Source organism: Mastigoproctus giganteus, chromosome 2 (assembly GCF_048544385.1).
Source record: "Mastigoproctus giganteus isolate SK-2022 chromosome 2, ASM4854438v1, whole genome shotgun sequence".
In the NCBI taxonomy this organism is placed as follows: domain Eukaryota; kingdom Metazoa; phylum Arthropoda; class Arachnida; order Uropygi; family Thelyphonidae; genus Mastigoproctus; species Mastigoproctus giganteus.
Window position 1 is genome coordinate 167284061 of NC_143576.1, and position 15370 is coordinate 167299430.

The following is a 15370-nucleotide window of genomic DNA, read 5'->3' on the forward strand; positions in this document are numbered from 1 at the left end:
AAATGCATTGTTTTGTTTTCCATGTTTACTGTTTGCAGGTGACTTAATGTGAACAAAAAATGGCTTTACAAACATAAACAGAATGAAAGAAAAACTCTAAAACATGAGAGTTTGAAGAAACATTGATAATGTGATTTCACTATCACTTTTAGGAAGTGTAAATATTAAAGATCAGTTTAGAGTAAATATATTAAAGAATAGCCTGCAGACTTTTGATCTGTAAACATAACAGAAAAGTTACCAAGAATCGTGAGGTATTATCTAAAATAATAGACTGCATTAAGTTTTGTGGACAGTTTGAAATTCCTTTACGTGGACATAAAAAAAAAAAAGACAATTCTAAAAATCCAGGAGCATTCAGAGGATTGATAAATTTCATCTTACATTAGATTCCAATTTTGAGAGCCATTTAGAAAGTTATGCAGCATTTAAAGGCATTTCAAAAACTATTCAGAATGATATTCTTGACTGTTTGCTGCAAATATGCTGGTTGAAATAAAAAGAGAAATTAAAGAAGCTTCATTCGTAGCTGTCATGGCTGATGACACAAGAGATGTTTCAGAACATATACAAATGGTAATAGTTCTGTGATATGAACTGAATGGAGACATTTTTGAGTGTTTTTTTACTCCTGAAAACCAAATGGCAGACAGAATATCGAAGTGCATTCTAGATCAGTTAGACATACTCCTCGAAGGAAATACTCAAAAACTGGTTGCTCAAACATTTGATAGCACAAGTGTGATGAAAGGCAAGAAAGGGGGAGTTCAGGCTAAAATAAAATAAGTGTACAAAAATGCACATTTTATTCACTGCTATGCACACCAACTGAATCTGATGATGAGAAATGCAGCAAGTAGTATCAGAGATTCAAGAATATTCTTTTCGAACCTCATGTCGATACCAGATGGAACTTCAATATATGCACTGTGGACAGCATTTATGAAAACGTTTTTTAAATCCTTAAAAAAGTGCATGGAGGAACTACAAGCAACAGCAAACACAGATAAGACAATTTCAGAAGCAACTGGAATTTTGCACATCTCGAGATATGAAAAATTCAAGTTCTGGTTAGAACTTTTCCATCAGATAATGCCTCATGTGGAATTTATTTATAATCAAATGCAATCTTGAGAAATTGAGGTAGTTAAAATACATGAATATATAGGAAACTTTAAGAATACCATTCTAAAAATCAGGAATTCAGTGTACTGTGAAAATCCTTCAAAAATACTCATGATTGAAGTGAAAGAAGTATGTGACTATAAGTGTTGACATAGGTGAGAGATATTCTTTTACAAAGCAATTAATTGTTGCTAAATTGTTTAACAAGGAAAACTGTTATTTTTCATATGAAAATGCAATGGAAGAGGTATGGGAGACTACTGAGGCATATCCCATGATTGAAAGAGAAAAACTTCTTACGGAATTACAAGTTTTCTATAGCAGACATGATACACAATTATTGCAAGTTAACTGACTTGCTGAAATTTATCTCAGAAAATAATCTAGCTGAAGTTCTTGGTGAACTTACAAAACTAAACTCATAAAAGTTATTTTGACCATTCCGATGACTACTTCAGAGCCCAAAATGCTGCCATTCGACATTAAAAAGAATGAAAACATTTTTAAGGAGCACTATGAATCAGGAAAGGCTAAATGCTCAAGCAGTGCTTTCAATAGAGAAAAGCTTGGTCAGCAGTGCACCGAACTTGAATGAAAAAGTTACTAATTTATTTTCAACAAATAAAAACTGAAGAATGGATTTTGTTTTTAAATAAAAGTTCAAGTCTGTTAATGGTAAATGTCTAGTTAATGTTTTGTAGTATTTTTAACTTGCTTATTAATATTACTGTGTATGTTTACATGTCTTATAACCAAGGCCAATTTAATATTACTTTAAGATGCAGCACCCCCAAACATCAGAGTCACATGCCGCCACTGTCTTTATATAAGGCAATGGTCAGGCCTCACCTTGAGTACTGAGTACAGGTCTCATTTTAGAAAGTAAAATGAGTACAGGCCTCATTTTAGGAAGGATGTAGAGTTGCTAGAACAAGTACAGAGAAGGGCAACAAGATTGATGAGAGGAACAAAAGGGTTCGCTTACCAGGAGAGGCTTAATTCTGTAAGTTGCAGCATCTAGAGATTAGATACCTGCGAGGTGATATGATTGAGGTGGACAAGGCATTGAGCAGGCTCAATGTTGATGAGATACTTCCGCTTGCTCAGATTAAGAACCTGAGGGGGCATAGATTCATATTGAGGAAAGACAGTTGTAGAATAGATGTGCGGAAGTTTGCCTTAGCCAGCGGGTAGTTGATTGCTGGAACAGAAGTTGATAGCTTAAATAAATTTAAAGCTTGAACTAGACAAACATTTGGAGTGACTGGATGGGTGAAATGGGGAGGTTTTATTTTTCACTAATGCTGTTATAAGCTTGCTTTCTTCCATCATAAGCCTCAACTGATGCTAATGTTTTCCCTGGTGGGTCTGTAATGCAAAGTAATTTCTAGATTTGGAATTATTTGTAAATTTTTTTACAGTCCTACAGAATTTACTCTATTTAAATTTTAACTCTAAAAATAGTGATTTCAACTATTTAGGCTATAGCCTGATACCAGAAAACATTTAATTTTAAAAATTATTATTATTATTATTTTGCTTAATATTTAATGTCAATCTATAATATAAGATATAAAACTTGAGAATATTTAAAATTCATTGCATTGTTTCTTTTCATTTTAGTGGAATGTTGAATGCTCATGCTAGTTTACTGCCACGGTGGAGAGGAGCTGCACCAATTATTCATGCTATTCTCAATGGAGATGAAGAAACTGGAGTCACAATTATAGAAGTTGCTCCAAAACAGTAAATGTGTTTAGATCCTTATTATTATTATGTTCTTAGGTTTAGATAGTATGAACCAGAGCTGTAATGCTCAATATTGAGGTAAACTTCTCTTATTATTTTACAAAAAAAGTTCTTAAGTTTATTAATAGGAGGAAAAGCCACAAATATTTTGTTAATGTTGTTGTAAAATTTTTGACTGAGTTGAGCATTAATTGCCTATTATCTGCAGATGGTGCTAAACCTCTCTTGCACACCATTATCTATCTTATCTGTCTACGATGTCCAAATCTTTTTGAACACTTCTGAATTTTGTTAAATCTTGAAGACATTATTCTACTGAGTCCAGAACTGAACAGTCATTCTGTTGATTGTGGACACACAGATATTGAGTAGAAAAGACTCAGCAGTATCCTATGCCTGAGGTAATTTATCACTTCCCATCCAGATTTAAAATACATATAATTTACAGACATGGCATGCTGATGCCTCATAGCCTAAGTCATTTATCACCAATCCAAAAATGGCAATCCATTAGTGACTGTAATTTTGTTTATGAAAGCTCAAAACACAAAAGGTATTAGAACCTATCATACTTAGTACTGTGCATGGGATGAAGGTTGAGAAGAAAGAGGAAGATACTTGTTAACATTAGACTAATTTATGCAGATTGTAATTTTCAGGAAACACGTGTGAAGGAAGGTTACAGAACACAGAAGTTTAAGGGATGAATGAAGAAGAAGAAAAAGTTGATTCAGTTTTGAGTTTGACAGTAAATGTATGCTGACTCAATTTTGCATGTGTTCAGACTGTTTTAGAAGAGAAAGGGGAAATTATAGAAGCCATTTGAGAAGAACACTATGCATGGAAGGATATAAAAAAGGCATACAGCAGAAACAGAACGCCTATGACACAGAGAGCAGCAAAACTTTGCAAGAGATGAGTCATTAATTAACCTGACTGCCATCCTTTGAATAGAGTCTAGAAGCCTGAGAAAGGTTTTGGGTGTACCACCCCAGATGTGGGAACAATATTCCATGGTAGATCAGATTTAAGATTTGCACAGAGTGAGAAATTGTTTAGAAGCAGAGTAATGCTAAGAGCAAAAGAGAAAATTCAGTTGTTTAGATGCAGAGGAAGTGTGGTGTGCTTATGCCAAGGGAGATTAGAAGTAGGGTAATCCCTGATAGAGATGTGATCTTGTCTAGAAATCTGAGTGTCATCAAAGAAAAGCTTAGGAGCAGAAGGATCCTTTTTGTGAGACATAAAATAGAACTGAGTTTTAGAAGGATTGAAATCAAATAAGTCAGTGTTTCTCAACCTGTGTGCTATGGCACATTAGTGTGCTGCGAGTATGCTTCAAGGGTGCTACAGAAAATGCAAATTTAAAAAAAATAATAATAAATCCGAAGTTTTATAATAAAAATCGGTCAACTACTAAGTGCTGGGCACTCAGGATGAAGGGTCCATAGTTATGAATGATTGTTAGTGTAGTATCTCAAATGGAGAGCTTTATGGTAACTGAAAAAAGTTTCTAGTACCCCGGCTTGGCCTAAAACTGAGGAATTAATGAAAACGTTGTTTATTTGAGTCTTTTCAGTTGTTGTGAATGATAAGGGTGGGAGAAGTGACTCTAACTTCTTCCTGGAGAAGCAATTAAAGTCTTGGGGGAGAAGTGACTGGCAGGTGAGGGCCATGCAAGACTCCATGCAGGCACCTCCCCACCACTGCCTCAACACAAGCTCTCTGAGCACCTTCTTGCCGGGACAACTCCAGCTTTGAAAATTGTTAAAAATTACTTTTCGTCACAAAATTTATAAATGACCTTTATAGAATTATTAACTAACTATTTAGCAACCTTTTTGTCACCAAAAGGAGAGTTACTTAGTACAAAGAAGCACACTATCGAAGTGCAATATAAAACAATAAAAAATTGTTTTTTTATAATTTTAACACAAAAAGTAAATCGTAGATTTCAGTTGGAATAGTTTTCCCTTGATAAGCATCGAATAACATAGTTAACGTGATTTTTAAATTTTAGCTCCATTAGCGACAGAAATAGAGGGTGGGGACACAAAAATTACTCACATTTTCCTGTCTGGCGCTGCCATTTTTAATTTTAAAAATATTTTAAAATTATATTTTAAACCTACTTGTTGAGTTCTTTCCAATGGTGTGTAATAAGTTGTTCAACATATTAATAATTTTGGGCGACTGTTTGAATTGTAAGTAGATGAATCTACAGATATTAGTGGGAAAGCCCAATTAATAGCATTTGCCAGGTTTATTGAAAACAACACAATTATTAATCTTTTTTGTTTTTTTTTTGCAAAGAACTCACTTAAAGAACAACCGGCTAAGATATTTTCGAAATAATGAATAATTATTTACAAAAGTGTGGTATATATGAAAGTTATGTGTCGGCATTTGTACTGACAGTGTCCCTCGATGACAGGAGCACTAAACGGATTTGTAAACTAAGTTAAACGACACAATTCAAATATTATTACAACACACTGTTTTATACACAGAGAAGGTCTAGTAGCAGCAAAGACAGTTGTACCCAATTTACACTCATACTTGATCAAGTGGTTAAAATGGTCAATTATATCAAAACTAGACCACAAAAAGTATGTAGTTTTGTAAAATGATGCCAGGAACTGGAGTGTGGTCTTTTTTTTTTTAATAATGCATATCGAAGTTCAGTGACTATCGAAAGGAAATGTACTTATACATGTGCACTAGTTGTATGTGGAAATGCTCATATTTTTTTTTTTTTTCACTGGAGCATTCAGAATTTTTTGATTATTTAAGTGATGAAATTTGGTGCTGTAAATTAGCTTTTCTAGCAGGTTTATTCACGCAGCTTAATAAATTAAATATGTGTGCAAGGCTCAGAGGAAAATTTACTCGCCTCTACTGACAAGTTGTTCACCTTTAAAGAAAAGTTGAATATATGGAAAAAATATGTAAATGAAAAAAATTTAGAAATGTTTCCTTGACTGTGAAAACGAATTATACTAAATTGATTTAATAAGCAAAACATTAGAGCTGTTGAAGACAAAAATTGAGCATTACTATTGGTACCCTTGATACCGAATATTTGTGGGTATGAGACCCATTTGCAACAAGAAACCTTCCAATGTTAGAACTCGATCTGCAAGAGGAAGAAAAATTGGTTAAGATCCATAGTGACCAGTTGCTGGAAATTCACTTTAATAACACTAATATTAGCAAATTTTGGATCAAAATGAATTTTGGGAAAGGCAGTTAGAATTTTATTGCTGTTTTCCACTTCCTATTTGTACCAAACAGGATTTTACACTTTAAGCCTAGAGCTTTCTTGGAATCTAGATTGTTCAAAATTCTTCTGATATGCTTTTGATAGGAGACTACAGGAGGCATTGAATGGAGTTTAATTGGAATACTAGGAGGTAGTTTACCAGGATTGTCAATACAAAAGTCAGAAGAAAAGTATGTGCTTGTATGTCAGCATTATCTTTAGCTGAGGATGCAATAGAACCATCATGTTTTAATTGTGTTACTTTTAAGAAACTCAGTACTGAGTTATCACTTGCTAACCAGATTTAGAACATGTGTAATTTACAGAAATGATGCACTTGATGCTTCTAACTTCTGAGAAACTCAGTAATTTATCTGCTTATATTAGTAGTGGCAAATTTTGCAAGGAAGTATGCTTATATAGCATTAGCCTGTGGGGGGAACCACCACATCTTTTTATCTCCTCTAATGTGTGTCTAATTTCTTTAGCTTCTTTGGACTCAGGGGAGGTACCCATAGACTGGAGATGTGCAAATGTAACCGCAATTCACAAAGGAGGATCAAAGGCTGACACAAGTAATTATAGACCTGTTAGTTTAACTTCTGTTCCAGGTAAATTAATGGAGGCACTGGTTAAAGAAGCACTGCAGGATCATCTAGACAAGAATTCAGTTATAGCTCAGACGCAGCATGGTTTTGTTAAGGGCAGGTCTTGCCTGACCAATTTGATTGGATACTATGATGTAGTCACAAAAGAACTGGATGCAGGGAATAACTTTGATATTATATATTTGGATCTTAGAAAGGCTTTTGATACTGTTGCACATGGAAGACTGCTGCACAAATTGGAGCAGTGTGGCATTGGAGGCAAATTGCTGCTATGGATAAGGGGATGGTTGAGTGGCAGAAGACAGAGAGTGGTAATCAATGGACACTGCTCAACGTGGACTAATGTTATTAGTGGAGTTCCTCAGGGTTCAGTATTGGGTCCGTTGTTGTTTTCGGTGTTTATGAATGATATTGATGATGGGATATCAAGTTTAATGTCCAAGTTTGCAGATGATACAAAGGTTGGCAGGGTTGTTAAGGACACTACTGACGCTATGCTGCTGCAACAGGATCTGGAAAGGTTGAACAGATGGGCTGAGAGGTGGCAAATGAAGTTTAACATTGACAAATGTAAAGTACTACATATGGAAACAGTAACCCCAGAGCAACGTATCAACTCTGCGGTACTACACTGACAGTGGTAGAGAATGAAAGGGACCTGGGGGTGATTGTGCAGGCAGATATGAAGTTCTCTGAGCAGTGCAGACGAGCTGCAAGAGTAGCTCATGGTGTCTTCTCAATGATATACAGGAATTTTTCTAGCAGGGATAAGGAGGTGATTATTAATTCCTTGTATAAGGCAATGGTTAGGCCACATCTTGAGTACTGTATACAGGTCTGGAGGCCTCATTTCAAGAAGGATGTAGAGCTGCTGGAACGGGTACAGAGAAGGGCAACAAGATTAGTGAATGGAACAAAGGGTTGCTCTTACGAAGAAAGGCTTAAGTTTTGCAAATTACAGAGTCTGGAGGTGATCTGATCTGATCGGCGAGGTGATCTGATAGAGGTGTATAAGGCTTTGAATGGGTTGAGCATGCTCAATGCCAATGGGAATCTTCATCTTGCTGAGAATAATCACCTCAGAGGGCATAAATTCAAATTGAGGAAGGACGGATGTCGGATAGATGTGCGGAAATTTGCCTTTGGCCAGCGGGTGGTTGGTTGGTGGAACCGACTTCCATCACTTGTCGTTGAAGTTGATAGCCTAAACAAATTTAAAGCTCAACTGGACAGGTATTTCGAACGAACGGAGGGGTGAAATGGGAGTGGTGTGTGTGTTTTTTTTTTTTTTTTTTTTTGGCTGATGCTGAATTAGCTTGCTTTCTTGCATCATATGCCTCTACTAATGCTAATGCTAATTCTTCCTTAAATTTATTCAGACTACCCACTTCCTCAGCACTAGATGGAAGTCTGTTCCAGCAATCAATTACTGAATGGCTGAAAGAAAATTTTAACTCATCTGTCTTAAAACCATCCTTGAAATTAAATTTACATTTCCTTATTTTTGTTGTCTGAGAGAGTAAGGATGCCATCATGTAGTTTACTGAATCCATGTAAACCCTAAGCACTTTAATCATTTCTCTGCCTAGGTGCCTAGTTTCCAAACACAATTTGCAGAACCAAAGTCTTTTATGGTAAGAGTAACCTTTTGTGTCCTTGACTAACTTGTTTCCCTTCTGTGAATGTTCCCACAGATCCACATCCTTTCTAAAGTGAGGTTTCCAGACCTGTATGCAGCACTCAGAAGATGTGGCCTAACCATTACCTTGTACAATGGGACAGTCACTTCCTCTGCTGAAAAAGTTCCTGTATCATTGACAAAATGAGCTGTCCTAGCAGTCTGGCTGAATTTTTCAGAGAACTTTATATCTGACTATTCAAGAGAAGTGCTGCATATTGGTAGCATTAACTCCAGATATGTTTATCTGGAATTAGCACTACCAATATGCAGCACCTTGCATTTGTCAATGTTAAACTTCAATTGCCATTTTTCCAGCTCATATGCTTAATTTTTCTAGACCTTGTTACAGTAGCATACCCTGATTCATTAATCATTGCAGACATTAAGTCTGATATATGCCCTCATGAATATGACTAATAAATTTTAACAATAGTAAGGAGACCGAACAGTGAACTTGCTAATGTTATTAGTGGGGTCTCTTAAGGCCCACCCTTAGCTACTCCATGAATAATATCAGTTCAAGAAGAGCGGCACCTATTAATAGCCACTCTCTGCCTGCTGCCACTCAACCATCCAATGGTGGGATTCAGCCGGTTCGCACCGGTTCGGCAGAACTGATACCTAATTTTTTGTTGAGTTCGGCGAACCGGTTGTTAAAATGGCACTTGTGATCAGGGTTCTCTCTAAGGTGGGCGCCTGGTATTCTATCGTATTTAATCCGCATAGCCTATGCCATTTATTAATTCAGCAAGAAATTTCGTTTAGTATCGATAAAATGAAGAAAATGTATGTTCTGACTGATGTTTATCAATGGTATAAGCATAGTGCTTTGTTTATAAAAGTTTATGATATGACCACACGTGGACAGAACCAGTAAAAATATTCAAATATATAGGCACATATCCGCTCCTGCTCAATAATATATTAAAATAAAACATTTTTAAAATTTTTTGCAGTAGCTCTTAAAAGGATGAAAAGTTTGAGTTTGACAGATTTTTTCAATAAGAAACCAAAATCAGAATTTGTTGTATTAGAATTGGCCTTGGATTCAGTTACATCACCAACAAACAATTTTCGTTGAACTAGTTGAATTGGAAAAACAAGATGCAGAGACAATATGTTCTTCAGTTATGGAAAAAAACTAAGAACTACCTAGAAAAAAATTTAATAGGATTTTGCTCCGATGGTGCCAGCGTTATGCTTGAGAGAAAATCTGGAATGAGCACTAGGATTGCAAAAGAGTTTCCAAACATAATAATATGGCACTGTTTAAATCATTGCCTCCATCTTGTTTTAGATGATTCGATAAAGGAAATAAAGCAAGTAAATCATTTTAAAATATTTATTGATAAGATATATACTATTTTTCATCAATCCAATAAGAACCAAATTGAACTTTCCAAAATATCCGAACAACTTGGGATTGAAATTATAAAGATTGGTAGAGTTTTGGGACCAAGATGGGCTGCCTGTAGTTTAAGGTCAAATAAGAAGTACTTAGGTATGGCTGCCCGTCTTGAAAATATATATTTTATAACTGATTTGGCATTGATGATTGATATTTTAAACGAAATTTCTCTTCTTTCAAATGCACTGCAAGCAAGAAATATAGACATAATAAAGGCTGAAAAACTCGTGATAAGATCTATTAAAGCATTTCAAATGCTTGGAAAGTAAAAGGGTCCATACGAAAAAAAAGTTGATGAATTAATTACTTCAGAAACCTTCAAAAATATAAAATTTGTAGAAAATCATCGATTTGGGCTTCCTCGGGGAAGACTTTTAGAAAACATCGTAACGAATTAAAAAAAAAAAGACTAATGGATTGTGAACATTTAAGACTAATGGAATGTGAGCATTTAAGAGCATTTGTAGCCAATTTAAAGATAGGAATAAATTACAATTTCTCAATTTTTTGGAGCCAGATTACTGGAATATTGAAGAAGTACTAATTCCATGGAAAGCAGCTGAAGAACAATTGCTCGTATTTAATGACATTTTTAATTATCAAATTGATATTAATGATTATCGAGATTTAGTGGAAAACGTTTTAAAAAATTCCCAGAATTATGCAATTCCTGAAAGTGTTCAAAGAGCTAAAAATATTGTCAGAACAATTGCTGTAAGTTCAGCAGAAGCGGAAAGGGGTTTTTCAAAGATGAACATAATGTGTTCAGAGAAGAGAAGTCGCCTAACTGTTTCTAATATATCAAACACAATGACTATTAGACTAATCGGCCTACCTCTAAAGGAATGGGATCCTACTCCTACAGTGAAAAGATGGTTAAGGATAAATCACTCAGCCAATGATGCTCGGATAAAAGTGAAGAAAATTGCAAGTGAGGACGCCAATCAAGAAGCAATATGGAAATATCTTAAATAACAGTTTTATTGTTTTTTGTCAGGTATTATTTAATATTTTTTCATTAATATTTTAAAATTCTTACTTATAACATACTCTAGTTTTGTGGACCTCTTTTATTGTTATTATTTAAGTATTAACTGCATAAAATAATAAACTACCTTTCGGTATATAGTTTTTTTATACTTAGAAAGGTCATTAGAGCAGCGAACCGGTTGTTAAATTATTTGAATCCCACCACTGCAACCATTCCTTTATCTATGGCAGTATCTTGTCTCTAATGCCACATAGCAGGTCTAAGTTTACATTGTAAAAATTATATTTTGCATTCAGTTCTTTTTTACTGTCATAGTAGCCAATCAGATTGGTCATCCAATGTGATTGGCTCTCTCATTAACTAAGCCACAGTGTGGTTTCTTTATAACCATATTTCTTTGAAGATGATCCTGCAGTACTTATTTAACCCTCACTCCATTATTTTCCCAGTAACAGAAGAGGCTTACAGGTTTGAATTTCATCACTTTGCCCATTGATCTCTCTCTCTCTCTCTGTGAATAGGAGAGACAGTTGCATATCTCCAGTCTATAGGAACATGCTCTGAATCCAAGGGTGTTTTCATAATTATGGCCAAAGGTTTGCTTACTTCTCTTGCTGCTTCTTTTAATGTAGCTGGGTAGATTCCATCTGCCCCACATATTTTATTTACTTTTAGCTGCAACAGTTTCTCTTCCACTTTCTTCTCAGTCAACACAGTCATTTATCCCCAGTTATAACTGTGTGTACTTTTGGTATTCTAACCCTAAAAACTTTTTCATGCATGAATGTAGATGTAAAATTTTGTTTAGCTTGTTAGCAAACTGAACAGGATCATTAATAGTTATACCATTCATATCTAGTAAGCCAATATGGTTCAACCCATTAATACATAAGAAAGAATTCTTTTCTTTGTATTCTTTGCTAAAGGCTTCTCATAATTTTCCTTAGCTTTTCTAACCTTCCCACCCATTAGTGATTTGATTGCAGATTACTTTGCACTTAATGTAGCTTTTTATGACCTCTGATAATTTGTAATTATCCTATTCATTTTTTTTCTCTGCTACTAGGCTCTTCACTTCATCTGACATCCATGTCCAAAATTGATTAAACTGTGTCTTAGTTGGTATTAAAATTATTAGTAGCTTCTATGATTACTTCTCTGAATGCTTTCCAATTATAAATTGTAGTTGGTAATGTCATCAGTTGGTCCAGCTAAAAAGAATATAAAAATTGGCTGAGGCCATTGTAATCACCTTTATGAAAGCAGTATCTCTTCCCTTTACCCTTGACAGTAGTTATATCTTTAAATAAATCACACATCAATATATTGTAATGATTTCTGCCATTATATGGATCCTTTACTGGGGATTTTGAATGAGTAATCAGATAAAGAGTATGGCTTTCTCTTGTTGACTATCTAACATGCTGGTGGAGAAAGCAGTCATTCATTGCATCCAGAAGAGCTCTGCTACTGTGCAAGTCATCCCCCCCCACAAGTTCCATTCTGGGTCATTCCATGTCAAGTGACCAAAGGGTCTCCACACCATATTCAGTTTTGTTCAAACTTGGTATGGCTTTCCATACATATGTCCTATGAACTTCTGCAAAATTTCAGCTCCATATATAATATGGTTCAGGCACTAGGGCCTTTTCTGTGGAGGTCATCCATGAAATGTGAAATTTATTGTGAAGAATTTTCAAAGTTTCACATGTTGCTATTCCACAGCTTCTAGCAGCCTGGAATTTGGTAAATTTATTCAACCTTTTGCACTGAACATGAAAAGTCTTTAGTACCCTTTGAAAAATCAAATCCTGACTCCAGCTGACTTTATTCACATTTTATGATGAGAATTTGAATGGAATTAAATTCTTCTTTTTTCCAAAGGATGAAATTGAGGCAGACAGGCCACTTCAAGAAGAAAGTTTCAAAGATGATCATGCTGTTTTTGGAACAAGGGGAACCACTACTTTGTACCTTTGGATCAGCAGAGTGGGAAATGATGCAGTCTCATTTATAGCTGACATCAAGAAATCTCTAGACCAGGGGTGGTGAATCTGTTTAAGGGTGCATGCCAAAATTGGTTAAATCTTTTAAAAAAAAACTACCCTCGTGTGCCCCCCCCCCGGAAGGCAATATTCAAGACACATTATCACACAATTTTGTCAGTATGTCTCACCATTTCTACTTCAAACAACTCACTGCATGAATACAGCTATTTACTGAATGGTGTGACGTCACTACATCCCTGGCAGAGAGAACGGCCATGTGCAAGTCATGCCTCAAGGTGGATTCCTGGAGTGATGTTGTTTCGAAGTTTGAAATTTTTTTGGGATGCTCTGAAAATTCCGTGTGCCCAAAAAATTTGTACGCATGCCATGGGTTCGCCACTCCTTCTCTAGACACTACTGGTTTACAGGTTTTAAATCTTGAAACTGGACAATAATTGTGCAATCGGATATGAAGTTCTCTGAGCAGTGCAGACGGGCTGCCAGAGCAGGTCATGGACTTTTGTCAATGACATATAGGAATTTTGCTAGCAAAAACAAGGAGGTGATTATACCTATGTATAAGGCGATGGTCAGGCCATACCTTGAGTACTGTGTACAGGGCTGGAGGCCTCATTTTAGGAGGGATGTAGAGTTGCTAGAATGAGTACAGAGAAGGGCAACACGATTGATGAGAGGAACAAAGGGTTCTGTAAGTTGCAGCATCTGGAGATTAGGCACCTGTGAGGTGATCTGATTGAGGTGTACAAGGCCTTGAATGGTTTCAGCAGGCTCAATGCTGATGGGATACTTCCACTTGCTGAGATTAAGAACCTGAGGGGGCTTAGATTCAAAGTTTGCCTTTAGCCAGCAGGTAGTTGATTGCTGGAACAGACTTCCATCTGTTGTTGTGGAAGTTGATAGCTTAAATAAATTTAAGGCTGAACTAGACAAACATTTGTATTTACCGGATGGGTGAAATGGGAAGTTTTTTTTTTTTTTTTTTTGCTGATGCTGTATAAGCTTGCTTTGTTGCATCATATGCCTCAACTAATGCTAATGCATAGCCTGCATTTATGACAACAACTGATGGGTTGGCAATGTTTGTGAAACTTCACTTGAGGAGAGGAGCATGTTGCTTTAATCAACCTCATGCATCCTCTTGAAATTGCTCATTCATTCCATTGGCCTCCAAGAAAAGACACCTGCTGGATTCCTGAACAGCACATTATTGCCATTCTTCTAGCTCCCACAGCAACAGCAATGGACAACAATGCAGTTTATCTGAAAAAGTTACGTTAAGCATCAGTGAGAAGTTCCGGCTCATTTCAAAGCAATAATACTTTGCAGTATTCAGATTTGGATCCTAGGCAAAGACCATAGGCTTGGGATCCTAGACAAAAACTCGAAGGCTTAGGATCCTAGATAAAGACCCTATTTTAGGCTTGGAATCTTAGGTGCCCACCCACCTATGGCTGCACCTGCCTGGCTCACAGTGAATTTTCATGGCCACTTTCATACTTAATTTTGGTAAATATACATGCTTGGAAGTTTTGGCAGTGCAATTTCTGTGTTCGCCACAAAAAGCTGAGTAAGTATACCAAATATCAGGCTTCTAGCTTTTGGGGTTTTGGCTGCATGACATGTTAAACTTTCCAATTCAATTAATACTACCATGTGACAAATTGCATGATCTTTAAAGCTTTTTTTCATACCTTAAATGGAAAGTCACCAAAATGGAAAAACTGGTTTATAATAATAAAAAATAAATAAATAAAATAAAACTGCTGTTTTCACTGGTACTAGAAAAAAAATTGGAGGAGACAACTTTTGAGATATTTGACTCTGAACATAGGTAAAATTTGGTGCTTCAAATTTTGGCCACATGTTCATGGGCAAATATCTCAACGAGGAAACCAGCTTCTGGACTGAAGCTTGCATAGTATTGTTGCATGGAGATGATTAATAAACTGGCCAAACAGAAGATTACAAGAGGTTTTTATTTTAAAGTTATGGATTTCTAGAATATAGCTCATATTTGTGAATTTTTGGGGCTACTTTCAGACCTAATTTTAAAAAAATACATTGATTTGTGAATTTTGCCTGGAATTTTCTTGTTCAACACAGAGAAGTTGAAAAAGTTTACCAAATTTCAGGGTGCTAGATGCTGTAGTTGTGGAATAGCAACATGAAAAAATTTGCAAATTCTTCACAGTCAAATTAACATTTCATGGATGACCTCCACAGAAAAGGCCCTAGCACCTGAACTATATATATATGGAGCTGAAATTTTGCACAAACAGTTTGAACAAAAATTGATGATGGTCAGGCAAGGATCATCTTCAAATTTGAGACACTTGACATGGAACGACCTTTATATGTGCAGGTGGCTCAAACACGTGAGAGAAGATGGGGTGCCTACCATCCTGTCTTTCCTTTCCATACACATTGTACTCACCATATTCAAATACTGCATCTCTTATATTTGAGTAGCACCATGTTTCCAATATCATGGTGTTTGCAATTGAAGACTTAATGAATACTTAAATTTCATTAAATTTGAT

At 35.7% G+C, this 15370-nt stretch overlaps 1 protein-coding gene across 2 annotated transcripts in view; it reads left to right on the forward strand.

Annotated features, from left to right (window-relative positions):
- Nucleotides 1-15370, forward strand: part of LOC150089728 (methionyl-tRNA formyltransferase, mitochondrial) — a 164471-nt gene that overhangs the window by 80598 nt on the left and 68503 nt on the right. For both annotated transcript variants that reach the window (XM_090368768.1, XM_090368770.1), the window contains exon 4: nucleotides 2749-2871. In XM_090368768.1, coding sequence (XP_090224894.1) covers nucleotides 2749-2871 — 123 coding nt within the window. The remainder of the gene's footprint in view (nucleotides 1-2748; nucleotides 2872-15370) is intronic.